Genomic DNA, 17,261 nt, shown 5'->3' with positions numbered 1-17,261 from the left:
TTAGAGGCACTCATCAGTATAATGAAAAAATGAGAGTACAAGGCTTTGCTTAAATAGGAGGAGGAGGGGATTGGGGGGGGGGGAGGATTTCCTTAAAGTGAGGGAGAGAGAGAAGTCTTCAAAGTGAGGGAAAGGGTCCTCAAAAAGAGGGAGAGGTACATGGAAAAGGGGAAGATTGCCTCAAAATGAGGGAAAAAGGCCTCAAAATGAGGGGAGATGGGGGGGGGGCTTGCCAAAATAGGTAAATCAACAGTTCCAAAAGAGGCAAGATTGCCAAAAAAGGAAGAGTGCCAAAATAGGCAAGTCAACATTACCAAAAAATTTAGGGTGGCTAAAAGAGGAAGGAGCCAACATAGGGAGGTAAACCGTGCCAAAACAGGCAAGGTTGCGAAAAGAGGAGGGGAGGTTTTTTACAAGGGGCGAGGTGAGGTACCGGGGGGGTTCGGCGAGGGTGAGAAGAAGGTCGAAGACGAGGATATGGAAGACCGATTTTGGCACGCACAAGGAAGTTTTTGAGCTTCTTCCCATTGCGCCAACATATCATCGGCGGAAGAGGGAGTCGGGCCATCTTGGGATCTTTCTTGAAGCAGGAGCGGAGTTTAGGGTTTAGGGTAGCCCGAAGTTTAAGGCCCTTGTCGCGGGGGAAAAGGGGATCTTAAGAACAACGGGGTCCCATGGCCCGAGCGAGAAGAGGGTTTGAGAAGAAGCTTGCGGCAAAAGTAAGACACCTTTTTAAAGCACGCCTTAATGAAGGCGGGAGGGTAGCTGCGAGCGCGAAGGTTCCCGGGAGGAGTAGAAGCGTTGTTGTTGGAGGCGAAGGTAGCCGGCGAGAGAGCTCTCATGGATGATTTAACGGCGGAGCTCCCCAACGTTGAAGGAGGTTTTTTGATGGAGAGGATGGAAGGAATGCCATGGGAGATAGTTGTAGTTGTTGAGAGGCTTTTGATGGCATTGAGAGTCAAGAATGCCATAATCGGAGAAGAGGTCTCCTTTGAAGAACTCGATGTCGAGGATGGTTGCCTTGGAGTGGGAGAAGGAGGCATCGATCTTGATATGGCGCTTGAGGGGATGGCCATAAGAATCAAGAAAGGTGCAGAGAGAGGGGAGATCCCCTATCCATACTCCAAAGGCATCATCGATGTACCTGTGGTAGAAGGCGAGGGAGGGTGAGCGGAAGAGGGGATTTGAGTACTCGAGATGACTCAAGAAGAGGCAAGCATAAACCACCGTAAAGTTACTGCCCATGGCGGTTCCCTTGGTTTGAAGCCAAAAGGAATCGTTGAACTCTAGGAAGTTGTTGCGTAGCACAAGCTCCGAGAGACGAACAATGAAGGAGACCATGGGGGGGGGGGGAAAGTGAGGGAGGATGGAGGATTTGAGGGCCAGGAGGCCCTTGGCGGTGGGGATGTTGGGATAGAGAGAGATGATGTCGAAGGTGAAGAGAAGGATGTGAGGAGGAAAGGGGGTGGTGGAGAGGAGGTTGATGAGGGTGAGAGAATCAGGGAGATGGAAGCGATGGGAGAGGAGGATGGGGAGGAGTTTGTGGTAAAGCCACTTGGAGGCTTGCTCAAAAACAAAACCGTCACTAAGAGCAAATGGGGTGGCCAACAAGAGAAGGCTTATGGACTGTTGGGATGATATAGAAGGAGCAAACCCGAAAGCCAGAGGGGGGGGGGTGAGGGTGAGGAAGCGAAACTCCTTGAAAGAGAGGAGGGAGAGGGTGGAGATGCATATGGATTTCAAGCGATTGTGAAGAAGGGAGAGAGGGACCTCAGGAACCGAGATGTAGGTAGAGAGATCCTCAAGGTGGTGGAGGCATTTTTGGACATACCACGTCTTGTCAAGAAGGGTAATGCCAAGGTTTTTGTCCGCGGGCTTGATGATGAGGTTGTCATTGGAGATAGGAGTGAAGGCCGGAGAAGGAGTGGGAAACAAGAGATGAGGAGAGGAGGGAGAAGGCATCGAAAATGGATTTGGAAAGGGCGGGAGCGGAAGGGGGGGTGAAGGAAGGGTTGGGAATGTGGAAGGGAGAAGGGGAGGAGTTGGAGTTGAAGAGAAGATGAAGGCGGTAGGAGCGGTCAATATTGGAATTTTTTAAATAAAAGTGTTATTTTTATTGAATTTAAATTCTATGCATAGAAAGATGCATATTAGAATTTTTTTATTATAAAAGTGTTATTTTGATTAAATTTAATTTATATGCATAGAAAGATGCATAATAGAAATTTTTTTATTATTATAAAAGTGATATGTTCATTGAATTTAATTTCAATGCATGAAAACATGCAAAAAAGAATTTTTTTTAATTATAAAAGTGTTATTTTCATTAAATTTAATTTCTATGCATGAAAAGATGCATAATGGATTTTTTTAATTATAAAAGTGTTATTTTCATTGAATTTAATTTCTATGCATGGAAAGATGCATAATAGAAATTTTTTTATTGTTATAAAAGTGTTATTTTCATTGAATTTAATTTCTATGCATGGAAAGATGCATAATAGAAATTTTTTTATTATAAAAGTGTTATTTTCATTGAATTTAATTTCTATGCATGGAAAGATGCATAATGGAAATTTTTTTATTATAAAAGTGTTAGTTTCATTGAATTTAATTTCTATGCATGAAAAGATGCATAATAGAATTTTTTTTATTATAAAAGTGTTATTTTCATTGAATTTAATTTCTATGCGTGGAAAGATGCATAATGGAAACTTTTTTATTATAAAAGTGTTATTTTCATTGAATTTTATTTCTATGCATGGAAAGATGCATAATAGAAATTTTTTTATTATAAAAGTGTTATTTCCATTGAAGTTGGATTTTATGCATAAATAGATGCATAAAGAATTTTTATATCAAAATTAGATTTCTCTTTAATTCTATGTTTAATTTCTACGAGTATTTGATAAATGAATAAGTAATAACTCTAAGAGAGAAATTTCTATTGTTTTATATTCACTCGGATTATAAAGAGAAAATTCAAAAAATTTATCGAAGTTGGAATTTCAGATAAACGATTAATCCCTCATCGCAATTCATGTGATTAATTTAGAAATCAGTTAAGTGAATATTCAATGAATGTAGTAACTGAAATATTACCCCCCCTTTTTGAGAAAGATAGTTCAGGAAGGAACCATATCAGAATCGAACCCTGAATATCAGACTATGACCAAGACCAAACTCTTTCGTCAGTTTCGAGGAAAGAAGATGTGTCCAGTTCAGGAAAATACACTCAAATCTCTCGCCAAATCTGAAACTAAGTTAATACCCTTCGAATTGATATGAGGATCAAGGTTACAGAATTCGAGGAATTTTGTTCTGAAATTCAATATTTCGATTATGAAGTTTTGGGGATACTGATTTAAGATATACTCATTGTATTCAAAAGACAATCAAACTAAAAACTTAAATAGAAACCCTCTTTTCTTAAAGGACTGTCTTACACCCACCAAAATGCTGGAGGGAGCATTTGGTAAATGTGTTTTTCTAAGGGAAGTTCGATTCTGGTCGTCTCGGGAGTGTTCAAAGGACAGCTCATGTGGCAAAGCCTCGGTACGGTTAAAATGGTGCGCTTCCAGTACGATGGACGAGGGCCGACGAAGCGGTCCCTGAGTGAAGTGCCAGGACACCTAAGGAGGATCCTGGAGGGTTCTGACCAGGCGATGCACGGGCTCGCGGTGCCTAGGACACCCATGCGTATGTCGTGGAAGATATTGTATGATGGACCAATGATTCTTGTAATGTGTTACTGGATCTTGTTGTTGCTGACCATCTGGGTCTCAACAAACGGAGAGTCCAGAGTAATACTGTTTGAAAAAAAAACAAGGATTGGATGAAAATTTTGAGTTATGACATCTGTAATCAATAACTATTTGTCAATGGATTGTTTTATAAGTTAAAGTTTAAAGAGGAGTGTGTGCGTACCTGTATTCGAAAGCAAAAGTTTAAAGAGGAGGTGTGCGTACCTGTATATTTGAAAGCAAAAGTTTAAAGAGGAGTGTGTACCTGTATATTCGAAAGCAAAAGTTTAAAGAGGAGTGTGTGCGTACCTGTATTCGAAAGCAAAAGTTAAGAAAGACATTCAATTATGGGTGGGTGAGTAATCTGGTTCTACCAATTCGAGTGGTTGGGCGGTGGCTAACCCATGGGCCGGGTAGGCTGGAATCAGTAGAGTTTTAATAATGAAATTGATTAATAGGAATATGATTAGAACTCGAGTAGTTAAATAAAAACCTGAAGACTTCTCAAATGAATAGATCAACGACTGTGCGTGATTCAGTTAGGAAAAAAACATTAATTTTTTCAAGTTAAGTCTGTAATAGTTTTCCTTCTATCTAGTTTAATGAAGTGAAGGTTAGTTTAGTCTCTTGACCTTGTTAGAAAAAGGAGGGGGCATCAAAGGAGAAGCGACGAGGCAAGGGGTGCGTGGGCAGGTTTTGGACCCCACGAATTTGGAGCATAAGTTTGTTAAAGGAGGAATCAAGCTCCTCCCGAGAGTTGAATCAGGAAGGATTCGGGAGAGAGCAAGAGAGGGCAGGTAGAGGGGAGAAAGAGGAGGAAAGGGATGGGAAACGAGAGGGTGCACGAGGAGGCCGGGAGAATAGGAAAGGCAAAGGAGGCCGAGTCATGGGCGTGAAGATCCAGAGAGAAGGGGGAGAAAGGAGGGCTGCTGTAAGAATCCTCCCCAGCCCCTCAAGATGTCCAGTTTCTTCCCCAATCAATGCCCTTTTCAGAATAATAAAAGATCTTGTTTCTACCTATTTTGGCCTAGAGAGAGAAAATATTCTAGAGAGAGATAACTCAGTTTTTAGATATCTTTGGATGGAAAAATATTCTTTCTTATTAAAATAAATTTCCCCAAAACAGAAGGTTAAAAAGAATTTCCTACTCAAGGTGCATTAGAAATAAATTATAATCTGCTCAAAAGACCTTAGCCTAAGGGTCCAGATTTTCTAAAAATTTTGGATTAAAGTTCTGAGGGGCCAATAAGATTAATCCAAATGTAGAGAGAGGAGATAAATTGAAGAAATAAACCTTCCTCCCCCCAAAAAAAATGAGTAAATACTCACATAAGATGAAGAGTGGACTAAGGACCAAAGGAAATATTAAAAAAATAAAATTTTGACACCTCTCAGAGTGGGGATTGCCCCTCATGAAGGAGGCACCTTTTTTCTCATCATTGCTTTCCAATTTTCAGTCAATAAAATGAGATATTTCATCTCTCCTCTCTCCTATTTCAAGTCTAGTTCCAAAAAGTAAGCTGAACTGATCCAAAAATGGTCAAAAATCGACCAAACTGATCTGGAATATTCTAGAATCAGTTTGCTTGGTTTGAGGCTCACTTTTTCCTATAAATAGAAGCTTCCCCCTTTGTAAAAGCTTAATAGTGTTTATGCACTGTTACTCTACTCCTTCCCAAAGCCAAATACATTGAATTCACTTAATAATTCAATTGTTTTTGACTCAATACTCTCCAAAAGAATTGGTGGCCACTCTTGATCCAAACAAGAGTAGAAATCTCAATCCCTCAAGCCAAAGGAAAGCTCACAAAACTCCATGTAAGCTAAAAATTCTACTTTTTAATTTCTAATCTATGGTTTTCTGATTTCTTTGTTTTTTTTAGTTGATTAAAGTGAATCTTGATGTTATGCCTTGATGAAAAGGCTACCCTCTTCTCTTCCTTAAGAATTCAGTCCTTCTTTATCCTAGATTGCGTAACAAATAAATTGATTTAAACTTTTCTTATTGCTTACTCTTTAGAAAGTGAAAATTGAGTAGATTAGAGTACTTTACTCCAAATTGGGATTAATTTTAAATTGATATTAGAATGTAAAAATTGAGAAATGGTGAGGTATACAAAGGAGGTTATGGTAAAATTTTCTTAAATTTTATGAAAAATAAAGTTTATCTTTATGTTATTCTAAAAGAGTAATTCCCACCGTTTGTGCATTCTAAAAGAAATATTTTTATTTACTCCATGTACATATTCACCTATGAATATGCATGGATATCATTGATATTAATTATTAAAATTAATTTCTATGCATAGAAAGATGCATATTGAATTTTTTTAATAAAAGTGTTGTTTTTATTGAATTTGAATTCTATGCATAGAAAGATGTATAGTTGAAATTTTTTTATTATAAAAGTGTTATTTTCATTGAATTTAATTTATATGCATAATAAAATTTTTATTATTATAAAAGTATTATTTTCATTGAATTCAATTTTTATGCATGAAAAGATGCATAATAGAAATTGTTTTTATTATAAAAGTGTTATTTTCATTGAATGCATAATGAAATTTTTTATTATTATAAAAGTGTTATTTTCATTGAATTTAATTTCTATGCATGGAAAGATTCATAATAGAATTTTTTTATTATTAAAGTGTTATTTTCATTGAATTTAATTTCTATGCATGGAAAGATGCATAATAGAAAGTGTTATTTTCATTGAATTTAATTTCTATGCATGGAAAGATGCATAATGAAATTTTTTTATTAATATAAAAGTGTTATTTTCATTGAATTTAATTTCTATGCATGGAAAGATGCATAATAGAAATTTTTTTATTATAAAAGTGATGGCCAGGACGATCACCCTCTACTTCCCAATGCGCTTTACACTGATATCCAGGCATCCGGTACACATCTCCTGATGATCTGATCCGGTCCCTTCCGGTATAGTGCACCAGCAATAATAAAAAATGTTATGTTGCACAATGCAAATTTCTTCTTCTGATCTGTTGACATACTAGAAGGCAAAACTCCATCTGTCAAAAACTGAAACATTTGATCATACCAATTGTCAAACTCTTGTCCCTGTACATGAAACAATTCCACATCCGGAAGCTGATCCGACACCCCAAGCATCTCCTGCATATTTTCCAATCTGCTAAGGTAATCCGCCTACTGTATGCTTGTTCCCTGGTGTATGCAACACCGTATAGTCAAATTCCTGTAGCAAAAGCATCCACCTTGCTAATCTGCCTTCCAGCTTTGGCTCCTTCATTCATTGAATTTAATTTCTATGCATGGAAAGATGCATAATAGAAATTTTTTTATTATAAAAGTGTTATTTTCATTGAATTTAATTTCTATGCATGGAAAGATACATAATAAATTTTTTTACTATAAAAGTGTTATTTTCATTGAATTTAATTTTTATGCATACAAAGATGCATAATAGAAATTTTGTTATTATAAAAGTGTTATTTTCATTGAATTTAGTTTCTATGCATGAAAAGATGCATAATGAAAATCTTTTTATTATAAAAGTGTTATTTTCATTGAGTTTAATTTCTATGCATGGAAAGATGCATAATAGAATTTTTTTATTATAAAAGTGTTATTTCCATTGAAGTTAGATTTTATACATAAATAGATGCATATAGAATTTTTATATCAAAATTAGATTTCTCTTTAATTCTATGTTTAATTTGTACGAGTATTTGATAAATGAATAAGTAAATACTCTAAGAGAGAAATTTCTATTGTTTTATATTCACTCGGATTGTAAAGAGAAAATTCAAAAAATCTATCGAAGTCGAAATTTCAAATAAATGAATAATCCCTCATCGCAATTCGTGATTAATTTAGAAATCAGTTAAGTGAATATTCAATGAATGAAATTCAGTAAAATAGTAAACTGAAATATCACCCTCCCTTTTTGAGAAAGATAAGTCAGGAAGAACCTTATCACACTCGAACCCTGAATCAGACTATGACCAAGACCAAACTCTTTCATCAATTTTGAGGAAAGAAGATGTAACCAGTTTTGAGGAAAGAAGATGTAACCAGTTCAGGAAAGAAGATGTAACCAGTTCAGGAAAATACACTTAAATCTCTCGCCAAATCTGAAACTAAGTTAAGACCCTTCGAATTGATATGAGGATCAAGGTTACAGAATTCGAGGAATTCTATTTTGAAATTCAGTATTACGACTATGAAGTTTTGGTGGGGATACTGATTTAAGATATACCCATTGTATTCAAAAGACAATCAAACTGAAAACTTGCATAGAAACCCTGTTTTCTTAAAGGATTGTCCTACGTTTGAATGCTGGAGGGAGCATTTGGTATATGTGTTTTTCTAAGGGAAGTTCGGTTACAACAGTTGGTCGTCGTCGGGAGACTGCGTACGCTGATCAACAGGGAGACCTTTATTAAGTGTTTCAACTGAAGAAGAACAAGACGGGGGTGAATCTGACTGTCCTCCAAGTCCTTCCTGTTCACGGAGCAGAAGCGCCTCTTTCTCATACTTCGCCATACAATCAGAGCAGCAGGTGAGTGGTTCTCCACCTTCTTCATCAGGTGAACTCAATTTCAAAGCTGTAACAGGCGATGGAAGTAGAGATAGCGTAAGCGAGGAATCTGTACCATTGATGCCAGCTTCCGACATCCTGCCCCTGCAGTCAGGGCACACTTTCTAAATAGGAGCATCTTCTGCATTACTAACCAGACACTTAGTGACAACCCTACATGTGCTGCAACGAGATTTTGGGCCAAGCTTATCTACATCACAAGGAAAAATGATAGCATGTACAGGCTAACTTAAACAATGTGCACACACTAGCTGGTGACAGACAGGAAGTCAGACACATACAGGACACGTGAGGGAAGCCTATTCCTATTCCTTGATAAAGAGTACCGGGTGTGCAGGAACCTGGCAGATACATTTGATTGTCCTGTGGCACCAACTGGCACTGGTTGAAGCTCCCACTGATTCTCTAGAGTTGGATAAAGGACTTGACAATTCCGGTATGTTTGCATTGTAGCTGTGCCTATCAACCAAATACGTCCACTGTCCTGATGCTGAGCAAGAAGTTCCCTTATCTCATAAGCTGCATATTGCACAGGGCAGAAGCCTGCCAATCGAGATGCTGAAGCCCTAAGCTGCAAAAGCCACTGCAAATCCCCCAAATTAACAATGGCACCTCCAGCGGGTATGAGCTCTTGCACAGAATTGTTCAGCTCCACAAACCTCGTGTGCAAGTCCTCCTTGGAAGCACTTATCAGGGTCATGAATGAGAGCTTTGCCGAGACAACTTTAACACCTTGCAGTTGGTCAGGCACATCACCTCTCTCCAGATGCTGCGTAACATCCCTGATGACGCCATCCACTGTGGATGCAGAGTCCCCCAAGAGCAGGGGATTCCTCTTCTTCTTCCTCATCAGCACATCAAGAACTCGCTTGTAATCATCACCTCCAACAAGTAACGATTCTGTGCCACCAGGCTTCAGGAGAACGGGATTCATATAGGATGACTGCGTTCTTAGAGGGCGAATGTGAAGTTGTATGTCACTTCTCTCCTGCGAGACACCACCACCATTGTAAGGAGACAGGTGGTGAGGAAGGGTGAAACCCCCAAGGATGGATGGTGTACCTCCAAGTCGGAAGCCCATCTGATCGATGGCAGCGGCACCCAGGGGAAGGCGGACAGGGTCTGTAACACTGTGAGTGACAGACTGGTGGGTAGCCATGAGGCTGACCATCTCCTCAAGGTGGCTCTTCACATCGGTACTATTGAAACCGGCTTCCCGCATGACGCGGCTGACACTGGGGTCATCCAGGATGGAGATGACAAGCTGCTCGAGCTCCACTTTGACAGCCAGCAGGGGCTGTTGCTGCTGCTCAGGGCACCCTCGCCGCTGGTGGGCCTGGGCGCGCTTGAGGGCGGCCACAAGAGCGTTGGAATAGGAGGGCTGCCCACCGGGCAGGGGGCCCTGCGCCGCTTGGAGCCGCTCAAGCGCGATGTTGAAGCAGAGTTCGAGGGCACGGCATTGGGGCAGGTGGGAAGAACGCGGGTGGGTCTGGAGACAGGCACGGCGCAGGGGGCTGCTGGGCGCAACAAGCAGAGTGGCCGCTACATGGAGGGGGGTGGCTTGGGCGTGGCCACGCTTGCACGCCTCCGCCACTGCGTGCTTTAGGATGGCCGCCGCCTCGGCGGTCAGCGTCTGCTGCACTGTGCTAACTCCAGCTCGCATTTTGGCCCTTCCTCCTCCTCCTCTTACCTAACCTAACAACCACCACTGATCCCAGAAGGCCCAGCCAGCACCAAGACTCCAACAATCGTGTCCAAGACTAGCGACCAAAACAGACCACTTCCATCTGTCTGTGTCGTAATCTTTGCTTTCCGGAATTACATTTCATGTTGCGTTGCGGTGCAGAGCCAGATTTCCATCCAGTTACAAGTGAGCAGGAATGATCCGTCGCAAATTGATCTATCCCCCAACTGCTGACGATCTCAAGATGATGAGACCAAACGTGAAACCGCCGAGTGTTCAAAGGACAGCTCACGTGGCAAAGCATGCCCAGGTCTTGACAAGTCTCGGTACAGTTAAAATGGTGCGCTTCCAGTACAATGGGACAAGGGCCGACGAAGCGGTCCCTGAGTGAAGTGCCAGGACACCTAAGGAGGATCCTGGAGGGTTCTGACCAAGTGATGCACGGGCTCACGGTGCCTAGGACACCCATGCGTATGTCGTGGAAGATATTGTATGATGGACCAATGATTCTTGTAATGTGTTACTGGATCTCGTTGTTGCTGACCAGCTGGGTCTCAACGGAGAGTCCAGAGTAATACTGTTTTTTTAAAAAACAAGGATTGGATGAAAATTTTGAGTTATGACATCTGTAATCAATAACTATTTGTCAATGGATTGTTTTATAAGTTAAAGTTTGGAGTGTGTGCATATCTGTATTCGAAAGCAAAAGTTAAGAAAGGCATTCAATTATGGGTGGGTGAGTAATTGTCTGGTTCTACCAATTCCAGTGGTTGGGCAGTGGCTAACCCATGGGCCGGATGGGGTTAGGCTAGAATCAGTAGAAATAATGAAATTGATTAATAGGAATACGATTAGAACTCGAGTAGTTAAATAAAAACCTGAAGACTTCTCAAATGAATAGATCAACGGCTTTGCCTGATTCAGTTAGGAAAAAAGCGTTGATTTTTTCAAGTTAAGTCTGTAATAGTTTTCCTTCTATGTGGTTTAATCAGGTGAAGGTTAGTTTAGTCTCTTGACCCCGTTAGAAAATTCGTTTAAGGAAATAAAAAAGGTGAAATCGTCCCCGTTTTTCGGGCAAGGGAAATTTTTCCGGTTTCGGAATGACCACCAGATTAGTCTCGTGTCCGGACATTCGAGGGCGAGGCCCCGAGTGGGAAACCCTGCCTCACACAAGAGGAAGCTACTTCCGTTGCTAGCACTCAGGAATCCGGTGCGTAGAGGGGGCAGTGCGATCTCACAGCTCTGCTGCCATCAGAGGAGAGGGAAGCGAGAGCGCTAGGGGCGGCAGGGCTGGGCTGAAAAGAGGGGGGTCCGGAGGTGAAGGGGGCCCTACCAGCAGAGCAGCGGAGGAGGAGGTGGCAGAGGAGATTGCCTCCACCATCATAGAGCCCGCCGATGGCAGCGGTGGGGGCGGCCACGGCGGCGGGGGTGGCCTGCGCAGCCCTGAGAGGGCGGCGGCCCCAGCCGCTACTGTAACTGAAGGGGCAAGGGCAGAGGAACCTGGGCACTGGGCGTAGAGAGGGCGGCCGCTGTAGAGGGGGGTGGCATGGCGCCGGGCTTGACTGCGATGGCGAAGGGCGGGGCCACGACAGCGACGGCGGAGAGGGCGGCCGTGGCGCCAAGCCCAGGGCGGCGGCCGAGGCACCTAGCCCATGGTAGGCAACCGCCGCGGCGGGCGACCGCCGCGGGCGGGCAAGGGCGGGGCCGGCGGGCAAGGGCGGCGACCGCGGGCAAGGGCGGGGCCGCGGATCCTGGCCGAGGCCAAGGGTGCGGCCGAGGCCAAGGGTGCTGTGACAGAGTGACAGTATGGTAGATAGATATCGTGTGATGTGTTTATAACCGCGTCCAGCTGGTCATGTGTGGTGTGGACATTACATTAGGTTTACTTTGTAGTGTGGACATAACACTATGTTGTGTTCCCTTTTGTGTGTGTGAGAGAGATGGTGACTATGGCTTCTCTCCTTCCTTATGATTGATGGTTATGGATTAGGGTTTGCTTCTCTTGTGTGTGTTACATCCTGCTCCTGTTTTTTATCATGGTATCAGAGCCAAGAGCTCATTAGGGTTTGCTTCTCTTGTGTGTGTTACATCCTGCTCCTGTTTTGTATCATGGTATCAGAGCCAAGAGCTCATTAGCTGAGTTGTGAGAGTGAGTGAGAGAAGAGGGAAGAAGAAGAAAAAGCTGTGAAGGAAGCCATTGAAGCTGTGGAGCAAAAGAAAGCTGTGAAGGAAGCCATTGAAGCTGTGGAGCAAAAGAAAGCTGTGGAGCACACACCGGCATCAGATCTGAGAGCTAAGGACCATTGGTAAGTGTAGCAAGACCCCCTCTGCGGATTGCAGGTGTCAAAGAGCAGGTTCAGTGAAGATTGAAGAGCATAAAGCAAAGGAAAAATTCTGGTTTTTTCTCTAAGCTTTCATGGAAAGCTTGAAGTGAATGTATACTCTTGGCAAATGTATACACAAAGGCACATGTATTTGGGCTTGGAAATGCATTAACAAAGTGGGGCACAAGCAACATACAGAATCTTGAAGCAGATTGATGCATACAGATTTGATTAAAATCAAGAGAAAGTGGATTTATGTAAAAGTTTCTGGTTTTTCACAAAACCAGTGGACATACCCCCCATGGAGGATCAATTGCAAAAGCTAGAGGCAAAATTGAGCTAAACCCTTCATACCCAAGGTAGATTAGGTCATTGCTAAGGTGCTGGTCACTTCAATTCTGATTTCCCCTCTCTCCTAGAGCTCCTGGAGCAGGCGGCGCATGCTGATGCAGGTTCTTGGACAGTTTACAAAGAATCTAGTCTAATTCACTCATTTGGTCACCAAAGTGAATGCTTTAAAGCTTGGAGAGTTTAGCAAAGACATTGCTAAGGCCTTGTGATGCTTGGTTGCAGCTCATTTCATGTATTTGGAGCTCATTGAAGTGATTTAGCAGAGGTGTGCAGGTTTACAGAAAGTCAGTCCAAAAACAGAGTAGTTTTAATCAAGGCATTACTCCTTGTCTATATCAAATTGGCCAAATTCCTCTGGTACAAGTAGAGTCCTATGAGTTGCTAAACTTTTGAATCAAAAAGTTTTGGATTTGGAGAAGATTTGAAGGAGATAGAGCATTTTTAGTGAGAGGTGGTACCTGACAGTTTGCAGAAAAATTCAAACCAGAGGTTACAAAAATTGGTGGTTCTCATTCCCCTTGAAGAATTGGATCAAACCCTTCTAGGATATGTTGGAGCAATGTGTTGGGAAGCCATTGCAAGTTGAATCATTGCATTTGGACAAGATTTGAAGGATTTAGAGCAAGATCTTTGACTGGTTCTCTGGCGAGAAAAAAACCAGAAAATTTTTTGTGAAGGAGGTTCATTTGATTTCAACTTTGATCGAGTGTACATTGTTGGTGAACCATTGTGGGATGTTAATGCACACAATTTGCAAGCATTTGATGTGATTTGGAGAGATTTGGAGCATTACAGGTACTTTATACATTGTAATCGAAAGGGTACATCTACTCCAACAATGGGAGATGGTCCGATACAGATTGTTGGTGAGAAGCTTGATCGTACTAACTTTCAAGTGTGGAAGTTTCGAATGAAGAGTCTTTTGAAAGGCAAAGGTTTATGGAGTCTTGTCTCGGAGGAAGATCCAGAGCCATACCTACCTCCTCAACCAAATAATGCTCAGTTTTTACTGGCTCACAAGCAATGGGTAGAGCGATCTTCGAAGGTGTTGCATTATTTTTCAATATGTGTAACAGATGCCTTGCTTATTCACATCCAAGATGCAGATACACCGAAAGAAGCATGGGGTATATTGTGCCGAATGTATGAGACAGACACTGGTGTAAGGAAGATACAACTGAAGCAACAGATTCACAGTGTAACATGAAGGAATAGGAGCATACATGAGTATGTTCAGGAAATCAAGGGTTATGCTGATTCCTTGTCATCAATCCATGCCCCGATGGATGATGATGATTTGGTTGCTCTCACATTGCGTGGTTTAGGCAAAGAGTACAAATCTTTTGACACTTCCATCTCAGTAAGGTTGGGAGGAATGCCAGACTTTAATGAGCTTGTGTCATTGCTCATTGTGGAAGAATTGAAGCTTGGCCTTGGTGGTATGAGTGTTACAGGTGGTGCATCCTCGTCAAGCAATGATGAACATGCAAGAAATCAGGCTTTTTACTCATCTCGAGGCTCTCGAGGCAGGGGGAGATTTACCCCTCGAGGCCGTGGAGGACGTGGTTGGAATGACAGGTCTACTCAACCACAATCCAATCAGAATTTTCAGAATTCTCAGTCATCATTTGGATCACGTGGAGGTCGTGGATTTCAATCCCATAGGGGGAGATTTGGAACAGGTGCTCGTGGTAGAGGACGATGGCAAGGTCCTCAACAAAATTTGAATGGGATTGAATGTTACTATTGTGGCAAACTTGGACATTTGGCAAAAGATTGCTACAAAAAGCAGAATGATGCGAGGAATGGACGACCACAACATGGAAATTATGCATCTACCAGTAACAATGATGGGAGTTCAAACCATCTTTTTGCAATGAAGCATGTTATGGGGACAATGGATTCTCAGAATACTCGAGATGAGTCATGGTATATGGATTCAGGTGCCTCAAACCACATGACATGTCATGGTGAGTGGTTTGAGAAGATGCAACCATTGGATACAAATGGTTATGTGGTCACAGGAGATGATACTCAGCATCTTATAACACATGTTGGCAGTGTGCCTTTGAAGATGCATGATGGAAATGTGAAAAATATGTCAGAAGTGTTATATGTACCATTCATTACAAAGAGTTTGGCATCAGTAGGCCAAATGGTTGAGCAGGGATTACAAGTAAGATTCAATGAGAAAGGCTGTTTTGTGGAAGATTTTAAGCATGGCTGTAGATTGGTTGCCAAGGGCAAGAAGGAAGGAAGGTTGTTCAAATTGGATGCAGGCATACCAGAATTGAGCTCAGCCATGTTTTCAAAGAGCAATGGGATCGTGCAGGACATTGACATGTGGCACAAGAGGATTGGACATGTCAATATACAGAGATTAAAGAACAAGGGGCATTGTCAGTGGATTGCCTCGATTCAAATATGATGGTCATATGCATGTTTGTGAAGCCTGTCAGTTTGGGAAGCAGGCAAGGTTGAGGTTTCCTAGAGAAGGAAACATGAGTAATAGACCACTTGAAATAGTGCACAGTGATGTATGGGGCCCAACACAAAACCCATCTATCAAAGGAAGTCTATACTATGTGACATTTATAGATGACTTCAGCAGGATGACATGGATATATTTTTTGAGAGAGAAGAGTGAAGTGCTGGAAAAATTCATGGATTTCAAAGCTCTTGTAGAAAAACAATATGGCTGTTGGATTAAGTGTCTGAGAACAGATGGAGGTGGTGAATACACCTCAAAAGCCTTTAAGCATTTCTTGTGGAAGCATGGGATAAGGAGACAGTTGACATGCAGGTATACACCTCAGCAGAATGGTGTGGCTGAGAGAAAGAATCGAGTCATATGTGAAGTGGCAAGGGCAATGCTCAATGAAAAGAGCATGCCAGATTACTATTGGGCAGAAGCATGTGCTACTGCAGTGTATATCCTGAACAAATCACCTACAGCAGCCATTCATGGAAGCACGCCTGAGATGCGGCTTATAGGTTACAGGCCAGATATTGGACATCTGAAAGTCTTTGGATGTGTAGCTTATGTTCATGTGCCTGATGAAAGAAGACGGAAGTTGGATCCTAAAGCAGAGAAATGTGTCTTTGTTGGATATGCACAGGATCGAAAGGCTTACAAATGTTATAACCCTCAAACTAGACAAGTAGTCATCTCACGAGATGTGGTGTTTGATGAGCTTGCTAGTTGGTACAAAGCAAGAGATGAGGGAGTCATTGACACACTTGAGGCTAATGTACCTGTGAACTTGCCATCACAAGCAAGTTCTAGCTCTACTACTATGTCCAGGCCAGCAGCAGAAGCTGAGAGTAGTAGCAGTGTACGTCCATGGTCAGGACGTCTGAGGCATGAGAGTGTGAGCACTGGGAGTAGTGCTATGGATAAAGGCAAGAAGAAAGTCGAAGGAATTGGGATCACAGGTTATGAGTCCTCTAGTTCAGAGAGTTTGGATGAGGAGCTCGGCATACCGGTTGTACGCACACCTGGTGTTAGGCAGGACAGATATGTGCCACCACATGCTTGTGTTACAGGTGTACAGAGTGACCCGCATGCATTGCGGAGATCCCAGAGAATCAGATATCCAGTTGAAAGATTGACATATAGGGATTTTGCTATGCATTATGCATACATGACATCTATGGTAAAGCATGTGGAACCTACATGCTATTCAGAGGCTATTGGAGAGCATGTATGGCAGAAAGCCATGGATGAAGAGATGGATGCTTTGGACAAAAATGATACATGGGAATTGGCTGAGTTACCTAAAGGAAAGAATGCAATTGGATGCAAATGGGTGTATAAGGTAAAGTGCAAGTCAGATGGCAGCCTAGAGAGACATAAGGCAAGGCTGGTCGCTAAAGGATATGCACAAACTTATGGTCTTGATTATGATGAAACTTTCAGCCCAGTGGCTAAAATGGCTACAGTGAGGTCTATCATTGCATTAGCAGCACAAAAAGGTTGGGCTTTACATCAAATGGATGTCAAAAATGCTTTCTTGAATGGTGATCTACAAGAAGAGGTGTACATGGAACAGCCAGAAGGTTATGTACATCCAAAATATCCGACTTTTGTTTGCAGGTTAAAGAAAGCACTCTATGGTTTGAAGCAAGCACCTCGTGCTTGGAGTGACAAGATCAGCAGATATCTTGTCAGTATTGGATTTGTGGTTGGAAATGCAGACTCTTCACTTTATGTGAAGAAGACACATGATGGTATTGTGATGATAGTCATTTATGTTGATGATCTGATTATCACAGGTGATTGTGGGAAAGGTATTGATGAGGTTAAGGCCTCTTTATGCAAAGAGTTTGATATGAAAGACCTTGGTGATTTGAGGTTCTTTCTTGGCATTGAAGTTGTAAGATTCCTCCCCAGCCTCTCAAAATGTCCAGCATCTTCCCCTGTAATCAATCCCTCTTCAGAAATATAAAAGACTTGTTTCTAACTGTTTTAACCTAGAGAGAGAAAATATTCTAGAAAGAGAATATTTAGATTTTGAATATTTTTGGATAGAAAAATATCTCATCCTATTAAAATAAGTTCCCCTGAAACAGAA

The 17,261-nt window shown here is 41.9% G+C and overlaps 1 protein-coding gene across 1 annotated transcript; it reads right to left on the bottom strand.

Annotated features, from left to right (window-relative positions):
- Positions 1-8,096: 8,096 nt before the first annotated feature.
- LOC147617367 (protein SUPPRESSOR OF MAX2 1-like) lies at positions 8,097-10,108 on the bottom strand. The gene is made up of 2 exons (XM_086775625.1): positions 8,670-10,108; positions 8,097-8,406 (listed from the first exon to the last, which is right to left on the bottom strand). The coding sequence occupies exons 1-2, from the start codon at positions 9,989-9,991 to the stop codon at positions 8,112-8,114; spliced, it is 1,617 nt and encodes a 538-aa protein (XP_086631751.1). The 5' UTR covers positions 9,992-10,108; the 3' UTR covers positions 8,097-8,111.
- Between the last annotated feature and the right edge of the window lie 7,153 nt (positions 10,109-17,261).

The sequence above is a fragment of the Cibotium barometz genome, chromosome 36 (genome assembly GCF_041138505.1).
Source record: "Cibotium barometz isolate CiBa-2024 chromosome 36, ASM4113850v1, whole genome shotgun sequence".
Lineage (NCBI taxonomy): Eukaryota > Viridiplantae > Streptophyta > Polypodiopsida > Cyatheales > Cibotiaceae > Cibotium > Cibotium barometz.
This window is presented reverse-complemented; position numbering and strand designations above follow the sequence as displayed.